The sequence below is a fragment of the Cardiocondyla obscurior genome, linkage group LG04 (assembly GCF_019399895.1).
Source record: "Cardiocondyla obscurior isolate alpha-2009 linkage group LG04, Cobs3.1, whole genome shotgun sequence".
Lineage (NCBI taxonomy): Eukaryota > Metazoa > Arthropoda > Insecta > Hymenoptera > Formicidae > Cardiocondyla > Cardiocondyla obscurior.
Window position 1 is genome coordinate 8,871,407 of NC_091867.1, and position 21,323 is coordinate 8,892,729.

Here is a 21,323-nt window from a genome sequence, read left to right on the forward strand (position 1 = left end):
GGGGAGAGAGAAGAGGACTAAAGGCTACAATCGGCGAGAGTCTGCGGCCAAGTAACACGGCATAACTAATGACGAAGAGATAAACGGCTCGGCAAACGACGCGTAACGAGTGAAGGTGCCGTGGAGATTTCGTGCGGAAACGGACCGGAAACTCCCGTGGGAGACCTCTTGTCAGGAAATTGTTAGGACCTGAACCGCCGGCGGAAGCGGATCCACCGCCGCGGCGGCGGAGGTAGCGGCGGGAGGGGAGGGAGGGAGGGAGGCAGCGACGACGGTCGACGTAGAAAATCGAGAAGAAAACCCACGGGATGCGGTAAGAGCCGCCAGTGAAGCCCGAATTAGACGGTCGCTCGATTCGAGATAAATAAAGAACGATCGCTTCCCAAAGACCCCTCCGCGCAGCGCCCCTTCGAGTTTTGATTAAAAAAATCGCCGACGTCGTTCAAGATAATTCTACTCTCCGTATAGAGGCGAACGCCGAAGCCCCGTTATCTCTGGACCCGGCTGAATTAAAGCAATGACCTCACACAACCTTTTTTTGTTTTTTTTCTTTTCTTTTTTTCTTTTCAGAAAATGATAGCTCTGCGTCAACTTCTTTTCTTAACGCTGTAATCTTTCGTATACGCACGCTTTCGAAGCGATTGTTTTTACTTTGCCGTTGTAAAATAGCTTTTGCGAAATGGTGAACATTTCGAGTTTCAAATAACCCCTCGCGATTGTTGACATTGTGAAGTATGTAGCACTACAGCGGAGAGGCTAAAATGCAACGTGTTGAATAATGGAATGGTTACGAGTAACCTGGGTTAAGTTGCTCATCTATAATAATGTGCAGTATGTAGCTAAGCTCCGCCAAAAGCCGCATTACCCCTCGCTTAATAATACGTCACGGTTGATAGAGATCCTTCTGGTGAATAAATGATGTAAAGACGGCGGGGCGAGGACGGAATATTGAAACGCTTCCTGCGAAGAAATAAGTACTTTCCTTTTCGAGAAACATACACGAGAACATAAAAATTGAACATGCATTAATTACGCGTGTACGTAATCTGTCCGTCAATTTCGTACGCTTCACTTTCTTGACGTCGTGGTCGACATCATTATCATTTCTCATTTGACGATTCGATAATTATACCTTAGCGACTTCAGCATTTCACATGCTTGCCATTATCTCCGCTAACTCTTACGCATAAATTACAATAAAAGTTTGATAGCAGTACATTAAATCGCGTGCTAGTTTTTTCATACAATTAAAAAAAAAAAAAGAGAAAAAGAAAAAAACATTGAAGTAGTTTAACTTCGCAATCAAACTTATCCTCTTTAAGATGACACGTTACTTTTGATAACTTATAAACTTATCTAAATTTATTGCGTTTTACAATTCGGACACCGATAAATCACGCTTCAGTGTCTTAAGTTTATCATGTATCATTAATTTTATTTATTTAACGTTTCCCGGACGATCTTTATAGAATGTTGAAAGTAGGCTGAAATTAAATCCCGACGGCAAAATATCCCGTAAGTGTCTACGCACTTCGCACAAGCGTAAGTAGTTAAACAGCTGTAAAATCGCTCGGCTCGGCCTCGGCTCCATTCGTCACTTTCATAAAAATTAAGCGTGGTGTCACGTGGCGGATTGTGATAAAGCTTCTCGCGACTATACGTATAAACTTGCACTTCAGTCGTTTCACGTACGTTATCCGCGCGCGGTACTCGGAGCATCCCTCGCGACAAATATGAAGCAACCTGATCCTCCCGTATGTCGCGCCGCGTCGCGTTTTCGTTTAAATACAAGACTCTGGCAATGCGTGTGCGTCCTCGTGTCCCTGCAGCTTATTCTGATCGACGGCTTGTTCGTCGGTCCTAACGAGGAGCTTCTCGTCAACACGAAATGGGGCTTCGTCCGCGGAAAGTGGAGCAAGTCCGAGCGCGGTCGGTCGATCGCGAATTTTCTTGGAATACCGTACGCTCTTCCTCCGTTGGGCGAGTTGCGATTCAAAGTGCGTAATTTATACGGGCACGGAGAAACAATATAATTACTTTGGGACTAAACTGTAATTTTATAACGTTTCTGGCGATAATAATGGTTGACTCGATTACATTCATAGTTGGCTCAATTGCATCTGTTGGTAATGTTATAAAATTATCTCTGGAGCTAGAAATAATCGTTATCTCTTTCTCGCTGCAGCATCTTCTGTTTGTCGTTCTCTCTCGCATAAAAAATTCTATTGTACATATTTATATTTAAGTAGAAATAGGACGGAATAAAAATTTGAAGTTAAAAGTCAACGTTAATAATACGGATTGATAAATGCATGTGAATATTTATGTAATAACGTCGTTGAGATCAAAGAGATCCAATTTGATTGCAAAGTGTATTTCTTTTATCTGCTTGAGTCGCGTCAAAAATATGATACATATCGGTCAAGTTCACGTATCTAGATTACGTAATGCTTTGCTAGAGCCCACAACGATGGAATCGCATGTGGACAATAATTCGCAACGCTACGAGCGATGGGAAAATGTGCATTCAAATCGACGGACGAAACGAGGTTGTTGGCAGCGAGGATTGCCTTTATCTGAACGTCTTCGTCCCCTACGTGAGTAACTGCATATAATTCTTATCGCTGAGACCCAATTACAATTAATTAAAAGATAATAAAACGAATAATAAAACGAACGAATATTGTTACAATTAAGTGAAAATTAGTGATGCATATTATACTTCTTAGCGTTATGTAAAAATTTCAAGATAGAAAATAATGACGTTTCAATAATAAACAAACTCAATTAGTGCTCGAGGTCTAATGGCTTATCTAATGACTTAATTAAACTTAAACGAACGAAGGTTACGCCGCTATTGCGACATTTAGCGGTATATTTTTTCTTTTTTTTTACGCTGAACGTTTGACGCGGTTTATTAAATATTTCTGCGATATGAAACGATGTCACTACTTAATAACTGTACATATATTTTACGTACTATACGTAACTAATAACTTTTCGTAGATTTCTGAGGAAAAAAAACCCAAGAAGCTACCGATCTTGGCCTACGTACACGGTGGTGGATATATGATAGGAAGTAGCAACAGCGAGTTATACGCGCCGGATTATTTATTAGATCAAGATATAATTCTCGTGACGATGAATTACCGACTTTCCGTCTTAGGTGAGGATAAACGATCGTCGATCGTAAGCGACGAGTAAATTTCCTTCTTATAACGCAACGTGCCAGTATCGCGAATTAAAATGTATCAACATGAATCGGGATATCTTGTTACAACAACGCGATAACGAGCTCGAATCACTTAGGATTTTTTAGCACTGGGAACCAAGTCTCGCCGGGTAATTACGGCCTCAAGGACATAAAGGTGGCCCTCGAATGGATACAAGAAAATATCGAAAACTTCGGTGGAGACGCGAAGTCGGTGACCCTTGTAGGGTGCAGCGCCGGCTCGGCGGCGACTCACCTTCTCGCGCTCTCAAAAAAGACCGAAGGGCTCTTTCATAGGTACATTTTGCAAAGTGGCTCTGCTTTAAGTACGTGGAGTTTTCACCCTCGAAAAAGGTACCGACAAGTGGGCCTAAAATTGGCGAAACTCGTCGGCTGTCAGCCGGGAAAGAGAGACGCGATCGCGTCGAATGAAACAACCACTGGAATTCCGACAGACGTAAAAACGAACGACGTCTACAACAATTCGGATTACAAAGTGACAGACGACGAGGAAATATTGAAATGTATGAGGAAGGTCGATGCAAAGCTGCTGGAGAGAATGACGCCATATTTCGTAAGTGCCATCGCAGTACTCGGTTATAAAAACGTTGGTATCCAATGACGTTAATTTCGCGTTATGTTGTATTAGTCTGTATGGAGGCAGCATCCGTGGTGCAATTTCGGTCCCACACTGGAGGACAACACGGATGACGCAATTCTGACGATGCATCCCTTGAAAGCAATAAAGAACGGCCTATTTCGCGATATACCGGCGATATTTCAAGTTACGAAGGACGAGGGATTAGTCAAGACAATCTGTAATTTTTTTTCTTTCTTTCGTTATTATTCGTCGCGATAATATTCAATTAAGTAAAATTATCGGGGAGGGAAAAATGTTCGATATTTCGCGTTGACATTCGCGTATTCTTTCCAGCTATATTCACGAATCCCGACACTGAGGACAAGCTGATAGAGAATTTCGAAGAGTACCTGCCCTACTTCATGGAGTGTAACGAAGTGATTTCCAACACCAGCACCTTCGCTTCCGCGATACAGGATTTCTACTTCGACGGGAACGTAACGCTAGGTCTTACGCATAATATCACGGAGGTGAGTACGACGGTGAATGCGCGAGTAACGTTTGACAGCGAGATTATTTCTCCAGATGACGGGTGACGGCCTAATAGTGTGGCCGATGTTTCAAGCTCTGCAATATCAGTCGAAAATAGGAAAATCCAGGATTTATTTTTCCTTCTTCGCGTACCAGGGCACGTTCACGTTCACTTATGGTTCGGGCATCCCGGTTCACTACGGTACGTCACACCCGTCGTGATTTTAATCCGAAAATAACGATAACATTAACTCCGTTTTGACTCTCAGAATTTTATCTTCTATCTCTCATTACGAAATGAAATAAATTATTAAAAATATTAATGTCAACGCGATAGTGCTTTCTTTTAATATGTTTTTTTTTAATATTTTTTTTTGTTTATAATTATTTTAAAGTGTTGCCGATAATCAAAATAATTACGGGCAAACAACTTCGAGACAAGGATATAATAAAGAACCGTTAAAGAAGTTTCGTAACATAAAATAATTTTAGATCCTCATTATATCTTCGATTTAATTTAAATTAAAAATATATTCTCCACAGGTGTTGACCACGGTGACGACTTAAACTATCTGTTTCCAATATTAAATAATATGTATCACAGTATGATGCTGCATAATACGGAAAATGATATTACTATGATTAATATCATGACAGAGATGTGGACGAGCTTCGTGATAAATGGGTAAATTAATAGCGATATTATCACCGTAACACTATCATTATTATTCATAAATATCTCCGTAAAAGATAAAAGAACGTTTGATAGTTTTATATAAATTAGAAAAATTATTCGTGCGCGTCATTACATTTGGACATTAATTAATTTTAATAATTTTTATAAGATAATTAGAATTGAGTTATATAAAGCCGACGGCGTGTTGCCGGTTCACTTACATTTATTATCTTCCGGTTAGGTTAGGCTGGGTTATTTTCCGTCCTTCCTTCCTTCCTTCCTTCCTTCCTTCCTTCCTTCCTTCCTTCCTTCCTTCCTTCCTTCCTTCCTTCCTTCCGTGGCAGATTCTAGATTATCTTGACGTACGTGTTGTAGCACTTTAAATCACTCGACACTATATTGCACTGCTCTGCTTTTTTTATGATCACTATCATCACTAACACTATCACTCGAGAGACGAACGCCCGAAAGAATGACGGTGAATTATCGCGACGTTTTTTAACGATTTAAATTAAGAAGCGCGACGAACGATTATTCGTTGGATTAATTTACTACAGTCTCAATATCCGTGGCGTTGCTTACTTCCACCGGATCTTCACTCGAGTCGTCCTCGATCCCGACACAAGAAACTGGGGTGCCAAGAGTATGCGCCAAGCGGCGAACGAGACGGGCCGCGATATGTAATGTTCCCCGCACACTTTATCTTTCTCGAGTTCTTCGGTCGCGACGAAGAAGATGGACGAGGCGCGGATCTCGCGCTGTGAAATTGGGGGTGACCGGAACCTGCCGAAGAAAATTGTAATGGGAGCCCCGGTCAAAAATGCCCGAAGCAGCGTGCTTCACGTCGGACGCTCCGTTCGCTCCGCCGGCGACATAACCTTGTCGTTCCGGAGCACTTTTTCGAAGCAAGAAACGGGGCACAAAGCGACGAGTAAAATAGTTCAAATGTGCAAAATATGATCGTTCGTTTCCGAGTCGACTACGTCGACACTGATTCGTACGCGAGAACTTCCTACACGCGATCGAAAATAACGCGAAATTGCGGAGCGATTACCAACACATCCTCGCGCCCGAGACTCCGCAACTAAACTGACCGTTAGAGATTTCGACCCTTAGATAGAAGGAGACAACCGCGTAAAAAGAGTGAGACAGCAATAGGCCCGATCGTCAACTGAACGCTGTTCTCGCTCGTTCGCGGAGGCGTCGAGCTGGACGAAATTCTCGGAAGAGCTGAGCTGGACGAAATTCTCGGAAGAGCCGAGCTCGACGAAATTCTCGGAAGAGCCGTTCTCGACGCTGAGTTTTGTTAACGGTTTTTTACTAGCTCATCGAGCTCAAGACGTTCTACATCAAACACAGACTTCTATATTATAATATAGAAGTCTGTGACATCAAAACAAAAAAATCAGATCAGCTGTAGCATGCTTTTTCGCTATTCCGAGCTCAGCTGTCACTTTTGATCTCCCAAATCGTCGCGCCGTTAAAAAACTCGTGTTTGATCGAACCCCAAAAATAATCTAATAATCGTAAAAATCTATTTCTTAAATAATCACACGCAGCAACATAGGCAGCTGACGTTTACTCTCGCTTGGCGCAGCGAGAGAACTAATCAGCGTCGCGGAAAAACGGCAACAATTAACAATTAATTCACGCATAACACCTTTTTTTAGATAGGAGAATCTAGCGTTGTCAAAGAAAAAAAAAACTTAACACAGCTCCAAGAGATTAAATAATTATTTAGATCGCAAAAACAAATACAAAATTTTTTTAAGCGTGTCACGTTCCATTTCCGTTTGCGGATCGTATCATGTCGCACGATCGCATCATCCATTCAAAGCCGATAGGAATACCAAATCGCCAGGAAATGCCGTTCTACTGCGACTGCCGGATGTTCTTACTAATCGTAATGTTTATTACATGTACAGGATCCCGAAAGCGGGATTTATCCCCGCGTGGCCTGACTACCGCGATCATCATGAGTTCATGAGATTTGGGATCGACAGATTGGCGGACGTTGCGGTCCAAACCGATTTCCTGTCCGACAGGATGGAATTTTGGGAGATGCTGGATTTGGTAAATGAGTCCGCGGAATCAACAAACGACGTGATCGTCGGCGAGCCGCCAAAAGACATATTAACCAATAGTGCGATCGATCATAGGTTATCAGTCGAGTTTGTGTCATTAATAATGATTTACTTCTATGTATAAACAAAATCGCATTATCTACTCGAGAATAAGCTAAGCGCAGTGAAAGCCCGATAAATCGTATAAATAATAAGCTGATATTGGGCAATTATTTTCGCACATCATATCGCGTGCATTATTTAATTTTTTCCACACGAACCATCCGAAGCAAAGTTCAGATTATACGTCGGAACTGTCTGTAGCATAAGCGAAAAGAGAAAAATACACCAAATATAAATATAGCATTTCAATACGTAAAATCATAAAAAATGTTATTTCCGCTGTTGGTTGATAAAATATTATATTATTTAAAAACGCAAAAAGGTACAAACGCACACAAACGCGTGCGAATAATATAAATTTATCAGAGAAAAATATAGACGGGGGCATGTACAATTCGTTTTTTTTTTTTCTTTTTTTTTTTTTGTGGCTCGAGATATATTTGAAGTTCGATGTACCTTTCGCAGGAGCTACTTTCCACCTACACCTGTAAAAAGTAACGATGATAATAAACACGGGTCGAAGCTGCTTCGTTTACTACCTGACGCTTATCTCTCTCGCGGCAGGAGAACGATACGGCTGTTAATAGCATCGATAAACTTCCGAAAAATACATAACTAGAAGGCTCTCGACTTTAGCCTGATAAATTTTCAAAGGCGAGCGCGCTCGGCACCGTCTCTTCGGATATCCAAGTTACATAATTTTCCAATTAAAATTTATATTATTATTATTTATTACGTATAAAATTCTATTTGCTTCGATCGTAATAATTTCTATTTTCGCAGTGTACGTCTTATCGCGTTTGTCGTACGAGCGCGAAGTCATGACCGGAAGACGTCACCTGAAGGCCGCTCCCGAGAGCCGTTTGCGTTTCCGCCTACAATTACATGCCGAGATTAATGTCGTCAAAAGTCTCCGGTGCCGCGGCCGTCGTATTAAAGGGAGCCTAATAAACGAAAGGCATAATGAAATTCGTTGGGAATTAAGTTTGCCACGCGACGAGTTAACGCCCATATAAAATATGCAGCCACCAGTTTTCCCGGGGAAAGCCGGGCGCGCGAGCGCGCTCGGGGAAATTAATCATCCGCCCCAGGCAACCGCTGTTTGTCTTCTTTCCGTTTTCCATCCGTTTCCGGATGTATCGCGAGAGGTGCTCGCCGCCGTGAAGGAGAGCAGGCGCGAAAGATGACGGCGGAACGAAAGAGAGAGAGAGAAAAAAAAAGAGACGGAGAGAAAGAAAGGGGGAAAAAAATAAAAAAAAAAGAAAGAAAGAGGAGGAGATCAGACGTCCTCTCGAGCAATGATTATGCAACGACGATGAAACGAAGATAAACACGTTCTCGCTTCTCGAGGTACCACCGGCGAGACCATATCGCTGTGCTTCTCTTAAGGATGAAAAGTGCTAACAGCCATGTAAATCCACGAGATCTGGGACTCGACGTGGATTATTGTACGGCTTTCGTCTTCCGCAAATCTCGCCGTGGCGCAGCGAAGTAAAACTGCCGACCACCTACGGATGCATTCCAGGTACCGTAGCTTTCCCTGGCCCCTGATCTTTTACCCGCGACGAAAGGACTTGACGCTGAGACTAATACACGCGACCCCACGCAAAAGTAATTGCGCCTTTTTCGAACGTCGTTATCCGGACACGCGTCGGCCGAGTCCGTCGAAACACAAATGAAGCGAAATTAACGGGAAAAGGGAATACGTTTGGTAATCAAGTGCGAATAACGCGGCCCGGGAATGTTATATATTAAATTTCAGCCGGACAACGTCGTACCGGCAATATTTCGTTATTACAAGATACGACGCGACGCGCCGACGCGCTTGTCTTTCTCGCCAGCCACCTTATTCAAATGCCACATATTTTCATCAACGTTCGCGCAAATATTTGCAGACGCGCCGTCTCTTATATATCCAAGGCAGCGGAAACGCAAACACGGGGGCTCCTGGCCGTCGATATACAGGCAGAAAACTAATTAAAAATGCGCCTCTCCGCGTACACGTCGAGATCGCGAACGATCAATTAACGGAATTGTATATATTATACATATACATGCCGTACGTACGTTCGTTACTCTGCGCTCGGCTCCACCTTACTTTATATAGAAACAAGTTAACGTAGAACATAATTTTTTTTCCTTTTTTATTTTACCGCTGGGAATTTTATTTCTGTTAAAAACATGTTAATTAAGGACAAACGACGTTCACGATCGACAATTTAGTCCCGCCGATTTGCCCAGCGTGCGGCTTTAAGTCGGTCGATTTACAATTTGACATTCAATTTCGCTCAAAGCGCAGAACTAATTAATGGCAGAGCAAAGCGAAACAAGGAGAATCGCTAAGCGGCCGAATTCCTATCGTTTCCACCTACATGTGGTCGCGCCAATTGAAATGACGTGCAAAGATAATATTGTTACACCTTGGGCCGGAAGGCGGCGAAACTAAAAGCTATTAAAGTCACGTATGTAGAAACGCAGGTGGAAATGTCAACTTTTGCCGCCCGCGAGCGTTAACTTTGCGCGAGGTGGACGAATTAAAATAGAGCGAGGAGAAGCTATTTACGCGAGGCTAAACCGCATTCGCGATTTAGCGGCGGGGAAATAAGTTCGCCTTTTTTCGTAATTCGATTACAATTTTGACGGACCAAGTGTATAACGGAATGGCGTACAACTCGAAATAATTTCGCCGGGAATGGCGTACCCGAAATGGGATTCCGTTTGCGCGCATTACACCGAGACAGTGTCCTTTATAAGTTGGAGACAGTCGATGCTTAATCCACTTTCCGCATTGCTAATGAATAGAGTTCTGGTAACGGCGTTCGCGACTGCGAAGCCGTGCCGTTTCGTGGCTTCGGAATTAGATTCGTGAGATACCTCGTGCTAATGCGATATTCAAAATCCGTGGATCTATCGCGCACAATGGGAATCCTGCGCAAATATCGCATTTATCGAAAGGCACGTCTGATGTGCCAATACGTACCACAAGTAAGAATTTAATCATTCTCGCTCCTCTCCCTCCTTCCCCTCTCTTTCTCTCTATCTCATTTCACTCCCCGTTTTTATTTTAATCCGTAATATGAATGTAAATTATTGCGTGAAAAATGCCCTCTTTCGCGAACAAATTTCTTTTTTTCTTTTTTTTTTTTTTTGTTTTCTTTTCTTCTTCCTCCTCGCTCACATCGAGGGGCCGTAGAATTTGTCAGGCACTTGATCTGTTTATCCATGTTAAGAGACACCATTGTTCACAAGCGGAACAGGACGAAAATGCTATTATCTCGAGCTCGAATTATCTCCCAGGACACACTTTTCCGCGCGTTCCAGCGTCGAGCTTAAATTGTAATTTCAGCCTTTGTCGCGGTCGCCGGCGACAATACTTGGAAAACGCGCGCGGCCACGAGCGCATTTCCAGTCTGTTTTCGCGCTCCCGGTCACGTGCGTATGAAAAACGCGCTTTGACGTGAAAAATGCACTACCGTTTGAGGTAAAGGGCGTTTGCGCGAGCGTACGCGGGAGAATTCACGTAGCGTGGGCGAAGAGAACGGAGAATGGAGAACGGAACCGGCGAAACGTTTTCTTTTTTTTTTTATTTTTATTCTTTTTTTCTTTTTTTCGAACTCGCCGGAGAAATTGTGAGAAAAAGGCCCAGGCGCGCGGACGAAGAATTAAAAATAAACGTGAAGTCCGGATGTGCGGGATCGTTCGCGTTAACGACGGTGTTTGGGCGATTAGCATTTCTTTCTCACCGATGAGCCGTGTACGCTCGCCTTGAAACGAATGTCGACGATAAAGGGGTGACGCGCGAGGGAGGAGAACATCGTTGATTGACGATTTGCATAGGTAAATAAGCCCCCAAAGAGACCAGTGGACTGCCGCTACTATTTGCGCGGTGGCCGAGTGATTGTTTTCGAAACGGTTCCGAGCTGAAGCTGCAGTATACGCGAGAGGAAGCGCGTAGATGCCGTCATTGAAGCTCGGGGCCAACCAGCCGAAGTGTCAATTTCCTGCACAACCGGACATTTGCCGACGTTGGAGAACTTTGGGCTCAGTCGACTGTTAATTTCAATATCCGCGTCAGCGTGTGGTACAATTAAAATTCGCCAGATCTTCGTTAAATAAAGCAAATCCCATCTCGATTCGAAACGCCGCCTCGAAAACAAGCGCGGGAAACTGTAAAATTGAAACGTCCGAGGGGAAAATAGATTTGGCGAATAATAGTTGCGCGGGTAAGCCATAAAGCGGTATATGAGGTTTTGCGATTTGGCTCACGCCGTATTACCGCGCGTGGAAATCTTTTTTTTTTTGTTTTTTTTGAAAGGTTTTTTTTTGTTTTTTCATGAGGTTCTTTTTCAAGCCCCGACCTAGCGCGCAACTTAGTTTCCAGATCGCGTGGGTCAGCGATGATAAAAATGTCCTAGATTCCGCGGCTCGAATACCGGGCCGGAATTCGCCTTTTCACGGAATGCAAATCGTGGAGCGTCGACGAATCGCGATACCGCCGTGTCGCGTGACGGCATCAGCTGGCCGATGTCGCGCCGACACAATACGTTAATGCGACATATTGTTCGCCGCTGCAAAAATTGCCCCTCGTTACACGGCCGACAATAGGAAGCCCGGCTGCACATTCGCCGCGATACTGTGCCTGTAGCGGCACACGAAGCCAGTCAATTGCGGAGAAATCGGAAGGCAAGTAGAGCTTTGACGAGTTTATTCATACCGGCGGCTCTTTATGAAATAAATTCGAAGAGAAAATTAATAGCCGCGTGCTTCGCCGTGAATAATTCATCGCTACAAAAATTGCCGCGCTTTACTACACCTCGCGATATCACGGACGAGAATCTCGTGGGCTCATACCCTCGACTCTTAGGACACCTTCGGGCCTCGGGGAGATATAAACGTTACGGTATTACCGCGTAATCCGTTGCATCCCCCAACGAGGTAAGGGCTGGCGGCTGCAGCGCCGAATCGGATGGAAGCAGATGCACTTCGCGGGCGGCCGGTATGAGAAAATGAATATTTGAAAATCCAAGGGCGGAATGGAGATACGTACGATGACGGGCGGCGCTTCGCCCAGCCCGCGAATATCCCGGCAGCCTTCTAATCTCGCTACCTCTAATTCCGCCGTAAGATTTCTCTTGCCCCGCGCATTTCTCAGGAAAACCGCGACCCAAGAAACGTGGATAGCTCTCGCACGAACCCGCTCCCCCGTATGCATACAAAGCGGAATTTCGGTCGCTACGCGTGAACGAACTCTACGCGTTGCGAGACTAGCACGCGATTTCGACTGAAATCAATCACTCTCTCGTCAGTCCTTATCTCGTAATGTCATTGAAAGGCGAGGCGATACGTAAAATAGGCTGCTCGATCATTCTCGCGATAGTGCTTTTCTTTCGGGACCTGCTCGCGAGTGTGCGCAAACCAACGCGCGGTAGATTTTTAAAAGATCAGAAGCCTCCGGAATACACGTTCGCAAACACAAAAGCTATAAAGCCACTCGCTGTTTAAGCTTTGTTTCGTTCACGAGACAAGAGTCACGTAGTACATTCACGAGTATTGGTCGTCCTCCGCGAGCGGGTGGCAACGGCAGGGCATATAAAACGCGAGGGGGGACGTTCGATGAAAGGAAGCGAGCATGCGGAATAAAAAAAAAAGAAGGATTTCGCCGCAGCACGAATTTACATGTCACGTATCGAGAGACGGGCGAAGCTGAAGCCTCCGGCGGTGCAATCCAACCTGTACTCTCTGCGCGAATCACCCCTTCTTCCCTCCTCCACTTTCCACCCTCGTATATATATATATATATATATATATATATATATATATATATATATATATATACACACATATATATATTTTTTTTTTCCTCCATCTATCCTCCCTCTCTTTCACATCTCCGCTGTCGTCCGACTCTCAAACCAGTCGACGTACGTGTATTTCGCGCTAGACTGCGTTTTCGGCCACTCGATGCGGAAGAGAGGTTAATTGTCGCGCCTTTTTTGTCCGCAGCTTTCACCGCGGCGGGTAACCCGGCCCTTGTCGGAAAAGCCGGGAAAACGAGCGAGCAACCGAGAGGATCGAGCAGAGAGGGACAATCGATTTTTCGGTGGTACACGTCACGACCGATGAGCTCTTCTTCTCGCTCGTGGCTTTTCGCGAGCTCTCGATATCCGTTCCGCGTACTATTTTCTTATCCACGGCGAGGAAAAGCTCTGGAAAAAGCGCCTTTGCGCTACGCGGCGGCAAGGGAGAGAGAGGGACTTTTAAAAGACTTTTAAAGCTCGCTAAAAAACGTAACCGACACACGAAATCACCGAAAGAGCGTAGGAGCGTGGCATACGAGCGGAGTGTAAACGCGTTTTATACAAAAACAATTGTAAAAAATCAAGTTCCTTTATAGAAAAAAGGAATAGAGTAACATTCTAAACTAAAGGAGTATTAATATTTGATTAATTAATATTCGATTAAAATTAATATTTGATCATAGCAGTATTAATAGTATATTTTACTCAAATAAATGTTATAGATATGAAAAAAAAAAATGTATTTCCGAGGAAAGATAAGCTGCTAAAAAACATTAAAACAATGTTCATCTAATATTTATAGGATCATGTTAAAATATTAATAACTCTTTTTGTGGCATGTATAAAATTGCCGTGCCCAAGGAGGATCTTAGTCTCGCCCGAGAAAAACAACTTGGAAAACTCATGCCCAGACAACGTAACGTCACGTAACGCCCGTAAAGTTTTCCGTTCGCCTGAATTTGCGTAACTTCATACGCGACTCCGAGGATTGCCGTCAAGTCGGCCCGCGATCTACGTCGCGACGGTATCCACGAACCGTAAGCCACCTCGATATGCAACGTGTTCGGGCACTGAATAATTTAAACGATCTTTCGTCTCTGCCACCGAGCGCGAAATAAGGCAACCGTATAACAAGAGCGACATTAGCCTCCCTCGAAATTCCTCCACGCTATGCGAGCTTGCAATTCTGAGATGAAGACAAATTCCGGCAAACGTATGCGAAGCGGGGAAAGACACATGAAGATGGAACAGCATTGCGCAGTACGTCGCGAAACGTTTCTTTTCGTTTACAAGTGCGGGAGAAGTGCGAAACAACAATATGCTTCTCCCGCGAGCATCCCTTCTATTTTACGCTCGCCGCGTAACTCGCTCGCTGCTTGCTAACCGAAAAGAATTGGCCGAGTCCGTGCTATTGTTCGTTCATTTGCCGACAAAAAGACTGACATTGCCAAAAAGAACTTATATGAATATTAATTTTATTAATCGTTTACACGACACCTCGGTTCTCTTTCTCGTTTCCTCTCTCTTTCACCATGCCAGATAAAAAAAAAAAGCCGTGTAAAGTGCATCCAGCAGTCATCGCGGCGACTGCACCTGACACGGCGCGATAACAAATCGTAACGATTGGACGATACGAAAGCGCGCCCGCAGACAGTTTGCCAATGTTAACTGCCTCGGGTTCGAGAGCGCGGCTTGTTAACGCTCCGCAACTTGTAAGCCACGGCTAACAATAAGGAGCAGACGCAAAGTGGATCTTTCGGATTTCTCTGAAGGGACAAAAGCCTCGGCGAGCTATGAAAGGCAGCGTCGAAGGATTACGGGCGATAACGACGACGATGACGACGACGACGGTGGAGGGAGCCGCCGGTATAACGACGCGAACAGGTGCGCGTGTATACGCGACTGGAATAACTGCAAAGAGGAACGGTGCAGCAGGAGGTGGGAACTTTGTTCATTATTCCAACAATTAGCGGCCCTCCCTTCCCCTCTCCCCGTTTCTTGTCCCGTTCGAGCAAGAAACGTCTCTTCCCGTAGACGGCGGGACGAGTGTTCCTCGTCGTTTCCGTCCTTGCTATTTCCGTCCTTCTTCGAGGCGCAGTCTCACTTCGCTTTTCTTGCCGTCGCTTATCTTTCCGAAGATTGACGAAAGTTGACTTTACTACAACTGACGAGAGGATCCTCGCGTCGTCGCGGTCGGTTGGCGACTAGGACGATAGGATTTACCTTCCTAATTAGCATTTTTTGATATTCCGTACTAAACCCTCGACAAAAATCAATTTTTATCCCGAAAACGCCCGGCGCCTCGCGTAAAAAAAAAAATGTATATATATAATACGATTCCACTCTGCGTCGATTTTAATACGAATTGCTCCTTTTTTCGAACCGGTCTCGATTTTGTCGTCCGCGAGCAGCTAAAATACGATTTACTTTCCAATGACGTGCACTTACCGTGCACTTAAGTTAAACCGACCGCGAGATAATAACATTTTGTAAGCTACCAGCTGAAGACGCATTATCAATTTTACGTATATAAAATGCTATCTTAAAAAATTGGTGTGACGCGTAAATTAGCTGTTAATTGTTGCGGAGCACCCAAGGGTACGGAGAAAGGGGATGGGTGCTCGCTAGCGGCAGTCAAGCCGGCTCATTTTCGTACGTATTGCGTAGGTTCGGAACTCAATGGGTGTAGGCGCGGGGAGCGCGGGAAGTAGAGGGGACGATAGGCACTAGCGTGCTAGCGCTGAAATGTGCGTCCGGTCACCCGCAACCAAAACACGCGCGCGGTAAGATAAAAACAATACGCGCTGAACATCCCATTGAACAGAACAGAATATTGACTGTAATTTTTCTGTTTCAGATAATACTCTATCATGGAAGGACCACCCCGACATCCCGCAGACATCCTGAGAGGAGGAGGAGGCCCAGGAAGGGTATCCTGCCCCAGCGGAGCAACCCCGGGGTAAGTATCAATTTTTTTCGGAATAAAACGCTTTAGATTTATGATAACATTTTTTAAATTATTTTATTTAATTAGATATAATATCTACAAAATAATTTTTTCCTTTTTCTGTTACAGATCAAGAGAAACTCCGCTGCGTCGCATCGTTCAGTGATAAATAGTGCCGCACGCCGATATTAAATTATACGAACCGCAGCCGGTTCGTCGGTCGTTTCGGGAGTGCCGATAGTTACCGGGCGCTTTTTTACGATTCTTTTTTTTTGCGGGAGTATCGAAAAATAACGTGCGACAGTGTTAAGTCATAATCGCGATTGTAACTTCACCCGGTCGCGTTCGCGAGTTTCCAGTGCGCGGAAGGATGGCTCGTCACGTTCCATCTGAGAGGAGGAGCAGGCCCGGGACGGGCATCCTGCATCGGCGGAGCAACTTATAGGTAAATATCAATTTTTTTAATTAAATTAAAAAAAAACTTACTTTTTTTTTGTTAAACTTATGAACTAACTAGCATGTCTACATTAATATTTTCCTCTTTATGTTACAGCCACCGGCAGAATTCTTCAACTCCGCTGACGCTCATGCAGATTGGTAAGTCATATAATTTTTTTGTGGTTTGTAATTGAAATCTCTTAGAATATAGCGCGCGCATGGTTTCTTCTAGTAATAGAAAAAGCGCGTACACGCTTGTCGCGAAACTTGTATCGCAATGGTTTCTAATCCGACTCGAGAAAGATACGTTCAACTTTTTACCGCCGCAATATTAAAAGCGCAACTCTCGCGATTTTTTTTTTTTACGGCTTGTCTTGAAGAAAGCCGCGTGAGCCAGCGTTAAATAAATATCTCCCGAGCTAACATAAGTCGCCGGCAACTCGGGGGCGATAAAGGGGAACAAAACGCTAAAAGACGGTGACGGCCGCCCAGCTTTTCGCCGGACGAAATCGACAGGTGCGACCGCAGGCTAAAGCGGAACTTGCGAACTGCAGAGAAAACCGCAGCAGTCCGAAACCGCCGAGGACACTGGCTATTATTCCTAGACTGCCCGTTTCGGACAGCTCGACCTCTCTTTTTCTCTTTCTGGCCTCCGCCTCGCCGTCGACGTTGTCATTGTCGTCCGTCGTGAACCGCGAGCGGCTTTCCCGACAAAGCTTTCCGTGCTAATATTCCGCACCGTTGAAAGTTCCGTCGCGCGACACAGACAAAAAGTCCCGGCGCGATCGTCGCGCTTCCCGGCCGCAAAAACTGACGACGACTTCCCTTTGCCGAAGGCCCGCGATATTTTTGCCGGTGTGCCTTCACTCCCCTTCGAAATACGACAAGCCCCCGTGACCCACGGTAAGCCTCGCGCTCTCCGGTGAAACTGACGGTAAAAACGCCAGGCGAAAAGGTATTAACGTTCATCGTTACCGCAGGCTCGAAAAGCTCGTCAGGAAACTTTCGAAGAAAATCGACTGACACTGCACTCCGTCCTCTTGAAACCATTAATTAATCACGCGTTTTTATGAGGAATTAGAGAACGGAACTGAATCTGAATTTTACGTCGATGCGTGTTCTTTCTTAGTCGGCGTTAAGCATGCAACGCACGAGTTCGAAGTTGATCCCGAGCGAAAATCCTAATCTAGATGACGCGTATGCCACGCGGGAGGCGCAGCTCGATAGGGAAGATCCGCGATATGTAGAATAATGAAGTGCTTCAGCCCAGGGAGATTGAAAAATAAAAACTTCCGGAGCGGGCTCGCACCTGCGCTCCTCTCCGCATAAAGGCGGAGGGATAAGAGGAGAAATAGCCGACAACCCGCCGAACGTAAATAACCCACGAAGTCGTGAAAAAGAACGGTAAGGGTAGCCGCAATCACGGGAAGTGGCCGAGTTTCAGCAAGTTTTCCATAATCCTCCTTGCGACTTTACCGCGGGCGTCTTTTACGGTCGTGACAGAAAGATGAAAATCGCGAGAGCACCGGAACACGGAATAAACCGCCGCGGCAGAATCGGCTTTTCTTCCCGGATACGCGCATGTCGCGTGCGGAGATAAAACGTAATCGCTACGCGATTCTGATCTCCGCCTCTCGATCTCGCGCGCCTCTTTCAATCAATCTTCCGGATCCCTCAAACCACGCTCGGTCGACCAAAAAAAAAAAAAACAGCATCCGCTCTCATTTCCCGCGGGCGCCCGGTGCGTATGTGTGCGTATACGTGCGCGTATGCAAACCGAGAACGGGGTCAGAGGTCACGCATTAAACATTTAGAGCGTACTCCGCACGATAACTTTGACTGCGTCCGCATCAACGCGGCTGTTAGTATCCCGGACAAAGAGCAACAATCCCGAGCGTGGATTTAACGTAGAGCCGCGGGCCCCGAATATCGCGGCGGTTGGAATTTGCGCGAAACCGAATTTCTACCGTTGCTACCTGGCTACCTAATTACGCAATTCATTAACGATACATGTACTTCAAACGCGCCACTCGCTTGCTTCTCTTTCTGCCGCGTTTGAATATCATTAGTCCGTAACAATGCACCGAGATTTGAAATGTCCATCAAATTCTGTTCCCGCAGACGGGTTGTATTACATCTGTAATTAAACCAGCGACAGATATCGAATTGAAAAGCCGCATAGCGAGACAATGCCGCGAAAAATCGACGGGGCCTGTAACGATTTTTAATGAGCCCAGCCGCGTGTTGACTTAGGCCGTGTTACAGAGAGTTGTATTTCAATTCGCTCGCACGGGCACATTTATAGGACAAAACAAATTTGCACGTTACATATTACGCGGACATTATTGCACAAATATTCTACCGTACGCGGATAACTAAATTCTGTTAACAAGCTCGAAACGCATTTACGTTGAAATTAATTATCGGACGTAAAAATTGCATTACACTAGATTTCATCCACGCAATATTGTTGTAAATCAGAATTATAATAAATGCGCCAGTTTCACGCTCGATGTGCGTGCGCGCGTCATTACGTTGCAATTACAATTTTCTACTTTTACTAAGCGGGTTGCGAGGATACCCTAATCGCGCATCATAAAATCAGAATGCCGCCAATATTTTGCAATTCCCTTTGTATCGAGAATGACGGAATGGCGAAGCTGATTGGCCGCACGGAAACATTATGAACATTGCTCGTCGGCTTCGGCACGATTCTAGTTGACAGTTTGATTGCGAGCGCAGTCCGATCCGGCTAACTTACAACGTTATCTGGAACTTTGTTCGGCACCGATGAAATGAAATAAGCTCGACTGGGAAATCCCTCACTCTCTCTCTCTCTCTCTTTCTCATTCCCTGCTTCTCGTTACATTTCTACATTGAAAAGCAAACGGCATATTCCAACACTCCCATCGGGTGTGACGTTCAAACTTGAGGCGAAGTTATCCGTGGCGTAGTGAAGGAAAACTGGGCTTATTTGAACATTCGTGATCCTGAACATATACACGAAATAGATTTACTTTGGGATCGCTGCATTGTTTCTGAAACCTTTTGTCGGCCTCCGACATTATTACGTCGTGAATTTGTCGAGTGTAAACTATTTCGCCGCGAAGTCCGCGTCGTGTATGTTGCAAAAAGACTATCTAAAAATAAAAAATTTAATAATTTAATTGAAAAATTATTCCAATACGGGGGACGAGGTATTAAGGGAGAGACTTCAGAAACAATGCAGTAATCTCGTATAACCGCGGTGGGCGTACAATACTTTGCGAAAATTAAATTTTCGTCTGGATTTTTTCGATGGATCATGTTAATAACCATTGTGCCCGCGAGAGGTACGATAAAGTCATTTCAAAAGCCCGCCGTCCGGTTTAAGGGAGCAGGTTATTTCAAAACGCACAATATCGCTATTCTAATACATGCTACGTCATATAATATGTATCGATTGGGCAAGCTGGCCGGGGAGAAGTACAACAATCGATATCGTTAATCGCGGCCGGGAACTTCTCACAAAGGATGAATGCACCGAAAGACGAACACAATGGACAGATAAGTAGATGGCTTCGCGCTTATGTAACTCTTCGTCGATTACGCTATTATGCTTTTCCTAGCCGCACGTAGGCTTCGCCGGTCTCACGATAACGTAGTCGAAACGGCAAGATTAATTAGCGACGCGAGGGATATCGAACGACGCGATAAATTATAAATAACCTAATGGATTCGCCGTCTTCGCGCGTAACTCTAAGAGCTCGAAGAGAGCGGAGATAAAGTTATAGTCGTCGGAACAGACGCTTATCGTCGTTATTCCCAACGGCGCGCCCCCGATTGCCCGATTTCGTTTAATGCCGCGCTGAAAGTGGGCTCACACGCGTTTTTTTTGCCCGCTAAGAAACAATTTCATCAGCATACGGCTCCGCGGCGCTCTCTCGGAAACGGATCGTTCTAAATTAAGAAGCCGACATGCGGAAATAAACTTGCCTCCGCCACGGCAAAGCGGCGCTCTATCAGCCCTGGGGGTTGATACGGTCTCTGGTTTCTATTGGCAACGCGATATGGAGTTCACGTCGAATCCGCAGTATCCATAACGGGAGCATGATCCTTTCGAGACTGGTAAATTGAAGCCGAGATACGCAAGACCGGATCGCTTTTCCAAATTGAATTTTCCGCGGTGCTTAAACGTTCTTCCTCGTTCCGCGTTTCCCTACAGCGACAGACTAAAATCACTGAAACGTCCGCCTGTATGGCGGTATGTTTTCATCTCCGGGAATAACATCGCCCGGCTTCGTCTCAGCTGACGGTACGAGCCATTTACGTGGAAGAACCGTTGCAAATGCAAACTTCAGAAACAATATGATATATCGAGGTAAGACGTAAATGTAAATGAGCGCTGCTTTATTAATTCGCGCAACTTAATTTACGTTTGACATATAATTTGAAAGTGCTCGATAGTCGAGTTCGTGCCAGGACCCTCGGCTTCGCTTGTCACGATTAAAGCGGTACTCGCTTATATAAAGGTCGACGAACGCGCGGATAAGTTGAAGTTCAATTTCGATCGGGAAAACGTGCTCGGCAGAATCTAACACGTCGTCTTGCTGTAGTCAGAAAACCATCAAACGTTTTACATGTTACGTACGGACATTGCTCCGAATATATTCTCGTTCATTATCCCGCCGATCCAAATAAATACCAAGCGAAATTAATTATAAAATGATAAAACGCCGAGACTGCCGATTTGCGAACGAACTCGCGTGCCTGAACGTCAGTAGTAGATACGAATAACGTCAGATTTATCAGAGTCACGACACTCTCGCATTCAAGGCTCTCCGTTTGTCAAGATTCCCTCGTAAGCATCTCATATAACCCGAATAAAATGCTGAAAATTTACGTAAGTTACGTTACAGAGATCAGTGCTCGCGATATAAACCTTAATTCTGATCCTTCGATGTTAAAAAATGTAGC

General features: G+C 44.9%; 3 protein-coding genes across 7 annotated transcripts in view; 2 read left to right on the top strand and 1 right to left on the bottom strand.

The window, feature by feature from the left end:
* Nucleotides 1-21,323, bottom strand: part of Heph (polypyrimidine tract-binding protein 1 heph) — a 349,521-nt gene that overhangs the window by 294,489 nt on the left and 33,709 nt on the right. The window contains exon 1 of one of the 5 annotated variants that reach the window (XM_070655596.1): nucleotides 5,220-6,371. The exons of 3 other annotated variants lie outside the window; for them this stretch is intronic. The gene's annotated coding sequence lies outside the window, so the exon portion shown is untranslated. Of the gene's footprint in view, nucleotides 1-5,219; nucleotides 6,372-21,323 lie in introns of those variants that run through there. One more of the 5 variants, XM_070655604.1, reaches the window with a different exon arrangement.
* Nucleotides 606-8,177, top strand: LOC139102009 (esterase FE4). The gene is made up of 9 exons (XM_070655618.1): nucleotides 606-1,997; nucleotides 2,460-2,597; nucleotides 3,007-3,166; nucleotides 3,310-3,785; nucleotides 3,861-4,029; nucleotides 4,146-4,321; nucleotides 4,377-4,524; nucleotides 4,866-5,007; nucleotides 6,924-8,177. The coding sequence occupies exons 1-9, from the start codon at nucleotides 1,734-1,736 to the stop codon at nucleotides 7,204-7,206; spliced, it is 1,956 nt and encodes a 651-aa protein (XP_070511719.1). The 5' UTR covers nucleotides 606-1,733; the 3' UTR covers nucleotides 7,207-8,177.
* LOC139102015 (pancreatic lipase-related protein 2) overlaps nucleotides 16,459-21,323 on the top strand; it is a 75,574-nt gene continuing 70,709 nt past the window's right edge. Inside the window, exon 1 of the mRNA XM_070655627.1 lies at nucleotides 16,459-16,526. Within this exon, the coding sequence (XP_070511728.1) occupies nucleotides 16,474-16,526 (53 nt within the window). The 5' untranslated portion in view covers nucleotides 16,459-16,473. The remainder of the gene's footprint in view (nucleotides 16,527-21,323) is intronic.